The 14,032-nt window shown below is 38.5% G+C and overlaps 1 protein-coding gene across 3 annotated transcripts in view; it reads right to left on the bottom strand.

Moving 5' to 3' along the window:
* Positions 1-2,112: 2,112 nt before the first annotated feature.
* The window catches only part of rin2a (Ras and Rab interactor 2a), a 91,568-nt gene continuing 79,648 nt past the window's right edge, over positions 2,113-14,032 (bottom strand). For all 3 annotated transcript variants that reach the window (XM_055162991.1, XM_055162992.1, XM_055162993.1), the window contains exons 10-13: positions 12,163-12,471; positions 10,688-10,819; positions 9,218-9,381; positions 2,113-6,295 (exon numbers count right to left, since the gene is read on the bottom strand). In XM_055162991.1, the coding sequence (XP_055018966.1) occupies positions 5,876-6,295; positions 9,218-9,381; positions 10,688-10,819; positions 12,163-12,471 (1,025 nt within the window). In that variant the 3' untranslated portion in view covers positions 2,113-5,875. The remainder of the gene's footprint in view (positions 6,296-9,217; positions 9,382-10,687; positions 10,820-12,162; positions 12,472-14,032) is intronic.

The raw sequence follows: 14,032 nt of genomic DNA, 5'->3' as shown, positions 1-14,032 counted from the left end.
ACTACATTACCATATGATGTTATTTTTATTTTGAGCTCCGTAGACATACACCTTGTATTCTAAGGCTGTGTTCAGTCTGCAGCCTGAAGTGACCCAAATCCCATTTTTTCGCCGCTATGCTCCTGTTTCTGATCTTTTAATGACAATCTGAATGACACAGATCCGATTTTTTCAAATGCGACCCAGGGCGTTTGAATATGTGCTCCTAAAACCGATACATATCTGATCTTCCGACATGCGACTTCAGACTGAACCAGGTTGGATGAATGTGACCTGGCCGGCTGTTGTGAACGGGGCTTTAGACTTGTTCTGGTACAGCTCAAGATCATTCTAAAGCTATTCAGGAAAGATTCAGTCCTGTCAATGTGACTTTCTTAGTATCTCATTTCGATTTAGTGGCGATTAATATCAGATTTTCTACACTTTTTAATCCTACTCTCTACACTATACACTTTAATGAACACAGATAAACAAAAACATATATTAAGATGGATTTTGTTTTTGTTTCTTTCAGGTTTCGGGGATGCTGAGTCTGTCTGCAAGAGAAAAACTCCCTCATTCTCAGCCCCAGATCGACCACCACCTCCGACTATTGCTACGTTCAGACTGCAGGGCTTAATGCTCAATTCCGATTTTTTTGTGAAATCCGATGTTTTTGTGAGGTCGTTCACATTTCTAATTAAATGTGACTTGTATGTGACTCCAGTGTGAACATTAAACAACCCGAAAGTGTCCCGCATGTGCACTGGAGACACGATGACGTCAACCTCAGTGAGCGTGCTCTGTGTTTACGGAAGTTGTCCAAACATGGACGCAGCATTGAGCACCTGGAGATTTTAAAGTTCCTCTCGTACCGGAGCCAGAACATGAACAACTTACTGTTTTAAGGAGATTGAAAAGGAGAAGGACGAGGTTTTTGGCCGTGGTGTTTTGTGGGACAGCAGCAGCGACGTCCGTTGAAAGAAATGTGTGGATGTGGAGACGGAGCCAAGAGTGGTGAGTGGTGATGTGCTTCACTTCAGTGACACGGAGTTCATTAACAATTTTTGCCTACTTCAGAGCAGAATAGTGATGTTTGTCGCTTGTTGATAAAGTGTAGGTCGGATGGATGAGCTTTGGTCGTTCAGACTGAAGTCGCATGTCAAAAGATCAGATATGCATCGGTTTCAGGAGCACATATCCAAGTGTCCTGGGTCACATTTGAAAAAATCAGATCTGTGTGGTTCAGACTGTCATTAAAAGATCAGATACAGGAACATAGGGGCCAAAAAAATCGGATTTGAGTCACTTCAGGCTGCAGTCTGAACGCAGCCTAACAGAATATCTTTCCAACTAAACCTGACGAATCGCATTTTGAATTGTGTCTTTTTGAAGCCAAACACATCTCCACAAAAGGTCTTCTATGTATAGTTTATGAAAGAGTGACTGAAAACCTCCCTGTTCATGACAAATTCCTAATGAAGGTAAGATGGGAACCGGAGAAAAATTGCAAACTAACTGGACCTATGAACTATTATACTACTGCACTTTTTTCACAAATAAACCACACCGGACTTTAAAGGAAACCCAACAGTGTGATGGGTGAGTGGTTTTGTTTGTTTGTGGCGTTCACTGTGACTCTGGGCTTTGTTCAGTTGTGGCGTGTAGGGAGGGTGCTGCCTGGGACCAACGGATTGTCGGCGTGTTCGCAGTGACTCAGTTGTTCAGTTGTGTCTGGAAGTGGCACATTGCACTCACTTTTTCAGTTCATTCCTCCGTTCCGTTCTTCGTTCGCGTGGAGTGATGAGTGTGTCTGTTTGTCTCTGTGCGTGTTTGTGTGCATTGTGGGTGGTGCGGCTTTGTAGTTTACTGAAGTTGTGCTGGGACACCCGAGTGGATTTGCGTATAGGGCGCTCTGGATTGCGGGTTAAGAGGCTTAAGAGCGTGCCCAATAGCTCGGAAAATACGGTACTTCACACTGAACTGGACTTCCAATGGACATACTGTAGACACCTTTTTTGAACATTTTGACAGGACTGGACTTGACTGACAGTTAATTTTTGCTAACCCTGTGCTTTTTTTTTATTATGGAAAATCATTGGAGTGAAAATAAAAAAAACATTTACTATGAAATTTCTGATCCAAAGTTTATTAAGTGCAAAACATCCACTGACAGTCCAAAGGAAAAGTCACATTGATATTATGAAAAGCATCTGTGAACTGCCCTGCACAGACTCACTCATAAATATCATTCAACAGGTTTCATGTTTTGTACAGGCTCCAGCAGAATCCCACTCTCTCATTTCATTTCTCTCATTTTTCCATCGGTCATCAAAGATAGAATTATTTACCCATCTGTGTTTTGTCTTTTAGCTGCTCAAAATCCCTCTTTTTTTAAAAATGTATGCAAGAACCTGAAGTAGCAGAGTGGTTAACATCCTACCCCACAACAAGAAGGTTCTGGTTCGAATCCCAAAATACATATATACATTGAGGGAGGGGAAAATGGAACTACTTTTGCAGCCAAGTATTTAAAATCTCCATGCAATTCAAAAGTTTGGCAGTAGTAGTAGTGGTAGCATTTGTAGTAGTAGTTGTTGTAGCCTAGTAGTTGTCTAGTAGTAGTAGCAGTAGTAGTAGTAGTAGTAGTAGTAGTAGTAGTAGTAGTAGTAGTAGTAGTAGTAGTTGTAGCCTAATAGTTGTCTAGTAGCAGTAGTAGTAGTAGTTGTTGTTGTTGTAACCTAATAGTTGTCTAGCAGTAGTAGTAGTAGTAGTAGTAGTAGTAGTAGTAGTAGTAGTAGTAGTAGTAGTAGTAGTAGTAGCCTAGTGGGAGTACATTTTAGTAACATTTTAAATCAGCCAAAACATCCCCATTTAAAATTTCCTTTCTCGTTCCCTCTTGTCTCACATCCTTTTTTCCTTTCAAAGTAAAAGCCCCCAAACCTGTACAGCACATTTTATTTTGTAGGCAGACCTCAGACCAGCTAAGAGGCCGTCACATTAATATTAAAACTGAACAGAAATATGCCCCCAACTTTTCAAAATAAAAGTCTCACCAGGATGATCAAAAACACACGTTTCTACTGTACAGCTAAAAATACATGCATTTCTACTCGTTTATCTGAATTAAATTACCATATAATATACAAGAGTCACGATTTTTTAGAATGTGTTTTAAGGAAGCAGTGTGTAAGATTTAGCCTTTGATTTGAATAGTATTTTAATGTTTTATTTTTGTAAAAGTGTTCAACAAAAATCTGTCCAATATTATTTTAAAAAAGGTTTTAATTGCAATACCATAATTATCCACCAGCGGCCAGTGTTTCATGCTTTTTGAGGGGGCACTGGTGAATGTAGTGTACAGAAAATAAAGTTACACTACCTTTCATACATTTCAAACGATATGGAATCAGTTGTTAAAATATTAATTATTGATTAGAAGATCTTTCAGTTTTATTTAAAAAAAAAAAAAAACTGCTGTAGTGTAACAATTAAAAAGTGAAATGCGATCTTTTGCATTGGCGCCTATAGCAGGATACACAAGAATAACAAGTTTTTATTAGAGATCGACTGATATGGGTTTTTCATGGCCATTAACAATGTTTAGAATCAAGAGAAACCAATGTCTGATAAATTCTGCTGATACTATTGCGCCGATACATAAGGCCGATTTTGGTTGTCATTATGTCATTTAAATTCACTACAAAATCACTCACAGATCTTTTTTTTAACCACAAACCTAAAAAGGTGCTGTGTAGTCATGATTTTAGTGTTCAAATAGTTTTAGTCAGTCAAAACTAAATATCGGCCTTTTGCTTTCTAATTTTTCAATTCATATTTTTGAAATATGGATTAAAATTTTTTTATTTGGCTGGAATATTGTCTGTGTGCAAGCAGATGAATCATTGCGCCAACTGCTGGCAACTATGGCATTTTAATTTTGTGTGCTTCGAAAATAAGATGCTTTTCAAACATGCATGACATTTTAGTTTGTGAAATGCCAATAAGTAAAAAAAAATATACAAGACTAATGAAATAAAATAAAGAAATATAACACCAAAAATTCTATTAAAAAGGGACTATTCTGAATTCATGTTTCTGCAGCAGTTTTCCAAATCTAACACACTGCACCATAACGTTACGACACTGGCCGTTCATAGAAAACACAAGATATAACACATAACACACACCAGTCATATATTTCTATAGAATAAACCAGAATATTATTACATTTTAAACATTATCAACAGTTTACCAGCAACTGTTTTGTTCACCATCTCCATAGAGAGTTCATGTTTTGAATCTGAGTCGCGTGAGTTCTTAAAAAGACAGAAAAACAGCTTGGCTTCCTTCTCCTTTGCTCCATCCGTTCATCTGTTCGTTTGTTTACATTCGACTCCAGTTTCCGATGTGCCAAGCCACAAAAAGCAGAAGTCTGTGTACCGTTTTGCACGATATTGGAGTCTTTAGGAGCTCGTCTGCACATTCTGAAATCGCTGATGCCACTTTTACCTCAAAAAACCTCATCCAGTTTGTTAAATAGTCTCATTTGGGAGATTTGAGTCGGTGCATGCTGAATGCTTTCAAATAAAAATCTGGATTCTTGTATGCAGTTAAGAACTTAATCCACTCATCATTTGTTTTGGATCATTTGTTTTTAAAGTTGAGCACTGATTAGCTAAGTAAGATAAAGTCCAGTTATAGACTTGTATTTGGGCTAGTTAACATTATTAGCCGTGTTACTAGCATCGAGCCAGCTACACTTTAGCATTAGCTTTAGCATTCTAGAAATTGGCAGTGCACTAGTCTTTAATGCTAAAGCTGTCACATAAACAACTGAATGTAGTCAAACAACATACAAGATACTTCCACTTTTCACAATATTTAGTGACTCATATTGAGAAAGAATTGAAATATTTGTGAAAGTGAGAAGCATCTTTAGCAATTTGAACTCCATTAGCATAAGGATTAACATATGCTAAACCTGTTCATTTTCAGTTTTCCAGTCACTGAAAGTCAAACCTATATTTATATTCATAGAGCAAAACTTTGTGGCTCATATTGAGGAAAAAACAGATGTGTATTGGGGGTTAAAACTCAACTTGAACTACAGATAAAGTAATACAGTGACATTAAAGGGTTCCAATTAGTCTGCTATACTAATTAACATTTAAACTGCCTACTTGCCCTGAGCTAAAGTAGTCCTAGCCTAGAACTGCTACAACAGTTAATCTACCTTAAATTATGGTGACCAGAATTTGAAAATAAAAATTGATTAAATAAAATTTCTGTTTTTTTGGAGGTTGGTAATAATAAAATGATAAAATTCATGACTAACATGTGAGTCAGTATAGTCACATTTTCTTTGTGTTTTGGTCGTTTTTAAGCATATTTTTTGTATTTTACCTAAACAAATAACAATGTATGCCTCACTTTACTGTTGGAAGGTGTCAAATATGTCAAAAATAGGGACACCCGGGACATTTCTTGTATAAAACTAAGACAAATCACTGGTTTTGGATAAATTTGCTGGGACAGGAGGCACAGGGCTCAAAACTGGGACTGTCTCTGCAAAATTGGGACGTCTGGTCACTCTATTTTAGTTTCCTAATGTATGAAGTAGGCAGAAATCTGGTTATCTACTTAGAGAGTACTCAAATTCAAAACTAAAAATAAAAGTGTCTCATATTGAAGTTCATTGAAATTCTTAAAACAGGCTTAATCTTAACCTTGAACTGAAGTGTAGCTTTTTGACATAGCAATTAGCCTTTTTAGCCTCATGAGCGCCAAGCTGGTTCAACAATGTTAAGAACATTCAGTTTTCAAATATATTCATTCAGCCCAATAACTGGGAATTATAACTACAAGAGTGACCTGGGTTTACATCATTCGTGGCTCAAATTGACACAGAATGGATGCTTCCTTGGGGTAAACTTAAGCTTAACCTTGGACTGAGGTTTTTTTGTTGGTCTGGTGTTGTCGTTGTTGGGTTAGCATTAGCGTCATTAGCCTCGTTAGCCTCGTTAGCTCGTCTGGATGTGGCATTGAAGTCCATTCTGCGGTACACGAAGTGAAAGGTGTCGGGCTGGTCGCGGCTGTGCAGTTCGGCTTTTATTTTCTGGGGGTGAGTGTCCGGAGCGAGCTGCTGGCTGCTCCCCTCCGTCACCAGGAAGAGTCCGTATTTTTGTGGATCTGAGACGGAAAACTTGACGGCGCACAGAGAGCACACTTCCTCCACGGTGGCCTGGGGACGGACGGACAGAGTTTTAGCCGTGCAGCCGCTGTCCAGCTCCTGCAGCGCCACCCTCAGGTAATTCTAAGGAAATACAGAGAAAAGAGGAGTTTAGTTGGTGTTACGGAGTGGTAAGTATAAGGCTTCACATGTGTTGGTCATGCAATGGAGGAAAAACTGTCTTATGTGTATGAAAGTTAAAATTATTTCAAAACAGTCAGCATCGATAACCTCAGATCAAATTAAGACAATGCAAGTGCAACTACAGTATTTTCCGCAGTATAGGGCACACTTAAAAGCCTTTAAGTTCATCAAAAAACGACTGCGCGCCTTATAATCCAGAGCACCTTATATATGCATTTATTGGGGTGTCTTAGTACGACTTTATAAACTACAAATCCGCACCACTTGCAGCATTACGACTATCATAGTCAGGAGCATCGCGGAGTAATACAGTCTGTGATTCCTTTTAATATCAAAATGCACCTGTCAAGAGACACGCTCACAACGCCCACTTTAAACTCAAGGCTGTTATAAAGTGAAAGTGCGAGCTGCGTGGGAGCAGTGGATGAGAGAAGGAGAACACACATTCACCAAGACAGAGAGACAGCGCCGAGCGACTTACACCACGATCTGCCAATGGACCGTGGACCCCCGGGCTAAGAATCAGTATCAAGCTGTGGTCCAAGCTTTCACCAAGACCAGAATCATCAGTGAACTGTCAGGTAACAGTAACCACACTGACTTGGATAATGACGAAAGGGATGCGGGCGTGCTGGACGCTGTAATCATCCAGCTGTTTGAACTATTATGAGTTATTGTGAATACACTAACAATTTAGCATCTCAGACTGTTTTTTTTTTTTTTTTTACGCATTACAACTGAACAAAGTTGAGAGTTACTGTGAATGCGTTAAATAAAGTTTGACTGACTTATCTAACTGTTGTGTTACGTTTAATGCACCTTATACTCCGGTGCGGTTTATATGTGAAAACCTCCCTATAGTGCGCAAAACACTGTAATTGAATTTTGATCACAATTTCAATTTGTGTGTCAAACGATTTCTAAACTCATATAATCATGTTGAAACAATTTAGCTTAACAAAGTTTATTTTGGGATATTTTCTAGATAAATCAGTATATTTATTTTATTTTTTTAATATAGAGATTGTAGAACATTTGGATATAGAGTTTATTTTGGATACATTTACAGTTTTTCTATGCCTTATTTCATGTTCAAAGTATATTTTATTAATTTTATGTAATTTACATCTAATCAGCTAAACTGCTCTAAGGTTCATATTTGTAGCCTTTTCAGTTTGAAAGTTTTGCATAAATTATCAATGACAAGTGTTTGTTTGTTTTTTGAGAGAGAGAAATGCTGAATAAATGCATCATGTAACAAAAAACAATCGTTTGAATTATTGTGATTTCAATATTGACAATGTGATAATGATTTTTTTCCATAATCAAGCAGCCCTAGATCAAATCAAATAAGAAAGAAAGTTGTATGCACATTTTGACTTTTGGTTCTCAAGTTGAATATCCAGTCAGAAAGCAGAATGAGCTCCTCGCTTTGTGTTGCCAGATCCAAAACTGTACTAAACCCCAAAACAGCTCTCTATGTTATGACCTGTCCTCTGACAGCTAATGGCATCCCAGGCTTACGTTTGATCGTTATAAAGAAAAATTAATCAGTATATGTGGGATTCAGATTCACAAATGTAAAAAAGACCGAGCTCTCCATCGAACGGGCCCACAGCTTTATTGTGATGACATTTACAGCCATGTCAGCTCCCACTGGACACCACAGTTTTCTAATGCTGAAGCCAGTTTGTTTCTTTTATTACATCGTTTTTGATCAATATTGTGAGTTAAAATATCCAGATCACAACAAAATGATCCACAAATTTCACAGATTATAACTATAACAGACAAAAGCACAATATGTCTGTTTTAAACCACAGTAATGCTTCTGTCTCACATAAAACCAGTGACAAAACGAAATGCTACAGTTGATTGTTGAGTAATATTTCCTAGAACTAATGTTGTTGTTGTAGTGTTTTTCATTTGTCACATTTGTTTCATTTCGTTTGTTTGGTGATAGAGTCCATCTGTGCCACAGCTGCTTCGAGGCAATCTGATACAAACATGGCTGCCTTTCTGTGCCATTGGTTAGGATTAAAGTACATTTGTTGTAAATGTGTCCTCTGCTTTTCATTATCTCATTGTTACACTCTGTCTGGTTTTGATGTGTTTCATGTAAAATGATATTTCCTGTTGTGGATGCCATTTGGAGGACTTTTACTTTTGATCATTTAAAGGTGTAATATGTCACTTTTTGGTTGGAGAATCTGCCACTGGCTACTTTTCATATTTTTAATGTATCTATTAGTGTTTAACAATATTAGCTGATTCCTCTCCATGGAGACAAGGAGGTAACTATGTGGCCAAGGTTGGATCTGGTAAGAGGCGACCCTGCTCAATAAGACGTGAAAGATGTTTTTCAAGCAATTTCTGAGCAATAAGAGGGAAAAGCAATAATGGTAGGGTGACCAGAAATCCCTATTTCCCCAGGGCATTCCCACTTTTGAGCCTTGTGTCCCCTGTCCCAAACCAGTGATTTGTCACTTTTATACAAGAAATGTCCCTATGTCTCTATTTTTGACCAGTTTGATCCCTTCCAACAGTAAAGAGAGGCATAAATTGTAATTTGTTTAAGGTAAAATACAAAAAATCTGTTTAAAAACGGCCAAAACACAGAAAATTTGACTATACTGGCTCACATGTCAATCCTGAATGGTCTCTGCGTAACAGTTTTTCTTAATTACGTGGTTGTTTCACAATTTTATTATGACCAACCACCAAAAAAACAGTTTTTTATTTTGAAATTCTAGTCACCCTACTCCATAGAGACGGGTAGGTTACATAAATTACTTAATGCACCTATGAAATTAATTACAATTTGGTAAAGACATTATCTGAAGAATGTGAAGTTGTGCACACCTGAAAGTCGTCTATAGAGGGCGCTGTTCTCTGCATGGTCCTCCTGCGGTGCCACTGGTGCAGAGTGTCTCTGGTCTGAGAGCTCAGGACTCTGGCTGCCTGCTCCTCCTGGAAGTTCTTTATGAGAGACATGGCTCCATACGCACTGGTCAGGTAGTACCCGCCTGATGAGGAGATAAACACGAGGTAAGAGGTGAGTTTGGACTGTGATCAGTAACATGAAAAACAGAACTAATTCATTTTAATTATACACCATGATGAGTTTTTAAGTGATTTTCAACTCTAAGAAAGCAGACTGGAGTTCTGACATAATGGTAAAGCTAAAAAAAACAATCATGTTTCCTGAGTATTACACAATACTCTATAATTACCATATTTTTCAGACTATAAGTCACACTTTTTTCATGGTTTGGGTGTTTTCTGTGACTTATACTCTGGTGTGACTTATATATTAAAATGTTCAGATTGACAGCCGTGAAAGGGCCCTCTAAGCTTGTGCATCGGTTTTCTGTGCATGTCTCCTGCAGAAAAAGCCACTGTCCTGCTGCAAGTACTGAAATATGCAGCACAAAACGGTTATTGAGCAAGAGAAAGAAAGTTTGGAGTGAGCGAGAAACTTGTGAGGGACTGAGGAAAGCGGGAATGGAGAACACAGCTTCATGGCAACTGGAAGGGTGCAGCATGACTGGACTCCAGTGACAACCGAAGTTGCACAGAGTTGCTCAGAAGTGACACCAAGGATGAAGAATTCAATGGATTGAATGGATTTAGTGATTTGGAGTGAGATGGAGAGTTTGGTAAACTTGGTCTGTTCTATTGTTTATCTGAAGAACTGTTCATATGTGACGTTAACAGTCTGTTGTTCTCTCTTCTATTGTTATTACTACAACTTGCCTTTCAAGATGAAATATCAGTTCCTGGTCTTTAATTTTATAAAATAAATTCCCCCAAAAAGTGCTTATAGTCCGGTGTGACTTATATATGTTTTTTTCTTCTTCATTACTCATTTTTTGGCTGTTGTGACTTATACTTCGGAGCGACTTATAGTCTGAAAAATATGGTAAATGCAGATGGTTCACAACAAATTTATTTTCAAGATCTGCTTATACAATATGTCTGTACAAGGTCTTTGGAGTTTGGATGGTCAGATAGTACAGTACCCTCATGAAAGAGAACAGAGAAGGTCAACTTTGGTCATAGATGGTACAAAACATTGACAATCAATACAGTCAGCAGCGCAATAACAAGACTATAAATGAATTGCAATGTTCTTTCCTCAAGTTCCACAATGTCTCTTATTCTTCACCCAAAATACTCTCTGATCTACAGCTCTACAGTTCCTCCTCATCCTACTCCACGAATGACTGGCCAATCAGAACGCTCTTTACGTGACGTCTCCTACTTTTTTTATTCATTCTCAGAGAAATCCTGAAATCCCCTTTAACACCAGCTGGATTTGAAGCCGTGTACCTTCTCCGTTGAGCAGAGTGGGGTCCAGCAGCTCCATCATGTACAGGATCTCATTGTCCAGCTGAGGCATGTCACACTGAGCCAGCACAAACGTCAACATGGGCAAGAAGTCATCAGCCCCGAACAGCCGCCCTGGAAACACAAGTACAAATGTTATTAGATATAAGGGAAGTTAAAGAGCATGAGACAGGCTTTCAGGATTTTCTTATTCTGACTTGGGTTTGTGGAACAGTATCTGCGGTAAATATTTGATCATATTTAAGTGGCAGTTTGAGGAAAAAAGTAGAGAAGTGCAAAAATACAGGAAGTAGTGCTGAGTTCTAAAACAAAGTACCTCATCAACACGGAAAACTTCATCACAAATGCAGGGACGATTTACTTCATTTATGCAAATTTTGAAACATCCAGGAATAAAATCTACCAAAGGAACAATTTCCGCATTTATTAGTCTAATTATGATTACAATAATTATAATTAGTATTATTATCATTATTATTAAATAGTTTAATTATGAGTCACGTTTTTAACCTTGTTATTATTGTCACTAGATAATAGTATGTAGCGCAGCACAGAAGGGTATCGGCAAAAACACCAGGGGAGCCAAACACCAACTCCTAGTTGACCGAACAGTCGCCCATAAGACCAACCCAGGTTGGTCTTATGGGTTGACCAACCTGTGCACTGCCTGGATTGATTACAAGAAAGCCTATGACTCAATGCCACACACATGGATCACTGAGTGCTTGAAGCTGTACAATATCAACAGGACTCTAAGGGCGTTCAGACTGACAGAATGGTGATGGCGAATCAACCAGACATAGTGGTGGTGGATAAGAAACAGAGCAGAGCCGTGGTGGTGGACATCACAATACCAAGCGATGGTAATATCAGGAAAAAGGAACACGAGAAGCTAGAGAAATACCAGGGGCTCAAGGAAGAGCTGGAGAGAGCCTGGAAAGTAAAGGCATCAGTGGTGCCTGTGGTGGTCGGACACTCGGGGCTGTAGCCCCCAAACTGGAAGAGTGGCTTCAACAGATACCGGGAAAAACAACGGACATCTCAGTCCAGAAAAGTGCAGTACTGAGAACAGCAAAGATACTGTGCAGAACTCTCAAGCTCCCAGGCCTCTGGTAGACGACCCGAGCTGAATGAGGGTGATATATATATATATATATATATATATTTAATTATTATGTACTGGTTAAAGTTGTTTAAATATACTAAAAAATAAAACATTGCACCTGATTTTTACTAATAAAACTTTTTGGAAAAAGGTGAAAGTTTACATAATTATAAAGTTTGTATGACTCAATGAATTTAAATTTTTTTAATTTTTAAGAATTATCAGTGATTGTATCGGCTATTAGCATTATATCGGCCCAGCATTATATCGGCAAAAATATCGGTTTCACAAAAATCCATATCGGTCGGGCTCTAATTTGGACCGTACAATGTGAATGTAAAATGTGTCTTACCTGAGTTGTCCTCCATGATGGTGTAGATGAGCTTGCACACCTGGAGCAGGCGTCCCACCTTCTTCTCGGGGGAGTACAGTTTGCACATGGCCTGGAACTTCTGTCTGATCTTCTCTATGGCGACGGCGTCTGGCGGGAGGGCATCCGACACGCCCATCTCCGCGGGGGGCTTGGTCTTGGCCAGGCTCATGTTTTCTTTGAGCTCGGTCCAAGCGCCGCTGCGGACCATGGACTCCTGCAGGGCGTCTGCTATCACGGACTTCAGAGGCTTCAGGACACACTTGTGCATGGCCTTCTCCAAAACACGGTCTACAAAAGAGAGAGACAAACAAATAGGACACAAGTTCAGTTTTAGACCTGGTTTAGTCCTAGTTTAGACCTGTTATAATCCAGTTAGAGACCCGGTTGAGATTTCAAAGTCCTTGAAAAGTCAAATATTTGCTATATCCAAATAAATCTAAAATTCTTAACTTTTCTTGTAAAGGTTCAGCCACCTTCTTGTCTCCATGGAGATGTTATTCCTTTGCTTAGAGTTCCACAGTATGGCATTAAACCTATCTATCTCCATGGAAACAGGTAAGTAACGTTAAGGGACTAGGCTGCTACAGGTTACAGGTCGCAACTGTGGAAAGGCGAGTCACTTACTGTAAGAATGAATGCTTTTCAAGTTTTTTTTGCAATCAAACATCAGTGAAGCATATATGCAATAGACGCATCAAGAATGTCGGACTTCCGGTCATTGCGCAATGCATACTGGGAAGGATTTTCCGAAAAAGTGAGCATCAAACCTCCATGTTTGTTTTCCCAGTGGGATGCGTCTATTGAAGAAGTCGATCTTTTCAAGTCTTTTGAACCAAATCGCTTTTGTTTTAGTTTTGGGATTCGGACATCGTTAATTGTGTGGTTGTTGGATCCTAACAGCGGAAAACGGCTTGAGAAATTTGTTTGTGAACTCCATAAATGCAAAAGGGAATCAGATCTGTGTAACTGCAAACCTCTGTTAAAATTGTTCAATTCCCTTCCCAACGGAATTGAAAAATAGTGAAAGAAGTCTGACACTCTTGATGCGTGTATTAATGCCAAACTATGGAACATTCAAGAAAACAGTACATGTTTCTCATAACCTCGTTCAGACCACTGACATGATTATGAAAGAAAATCCAATGGTGTTTTAATAATTAATCGATGTATTGACTGATTCAAAGTTATATTTGGTACATTTAACACTCCAAAACTGAACAAAAACAAAAGCTTCAAGTTGAGAGTTTGTTGAGGTTTGGCAGGTTTTCAATTATTTATCAGAACTTTGACTTCATTACTAAACCTGAACCTGCCCAGTCACATTCTGTCTGTCTCTGTGATGGGAAATAAGAAGATGTTTGATTATCAATGACGTCTGTTTTGATTGGCTCCGGGTTCGAGACTTTATCACAGGCTCAGATCAGGATTTCTAGGTTTTAGACATGATGTTAGATGTTTCTAACAATGACTAAATGTTATGTCCATGTGTTTGTTTAATAAAACATGATTTCACATTTGAGTAACATTTCACAAACCATAAAATCACCGCAGTTTATCTCACAACAGGGATCCAAACAGATTAGCAGCAGTAGAACAGACACCAAACTGTCAGATCTTAAAAAATAATAATAATGAAAATGAATTAAATACAAAAAAACAGAGTCTAGACTATATCAAAATTATTCAGCTATAACTTTCTAAACATAATAAAAGTGACATCGCATCTCAAGCTGGAACCGACCACAATCGTTCAATCAGATTTGTTTTTTTTTCTCCAAATGTTGTAGAATGAAGTTCAGTACTTTGCTCATTGACAGAAATCCTCCATGTTTTTTCAGTCCCCTGTGAC

Source organism: Boleophthalmus pectinirostris, unplaced genomic scaffold, assembly GCF_026225935.1.
Source record: "Boleophthalmus pectinirostris isolate CB_2022bp ecotype Guang Dong unplaced genomic scaffold, ASM2622593v1 HiC_scaffold_5, whole genome shotgun sequence".
NCBI lineage: Eukaryota > Metazoa > Chordata > Actinopteri > Gobiiformes > Gobiidae > Boleophthalmus > Boleophthalmus pectinirostris.
Note: the sequence above shows the minus strand (reverse complement) of the source record. Positions and strands in the feature narration are given on the sequence as shown.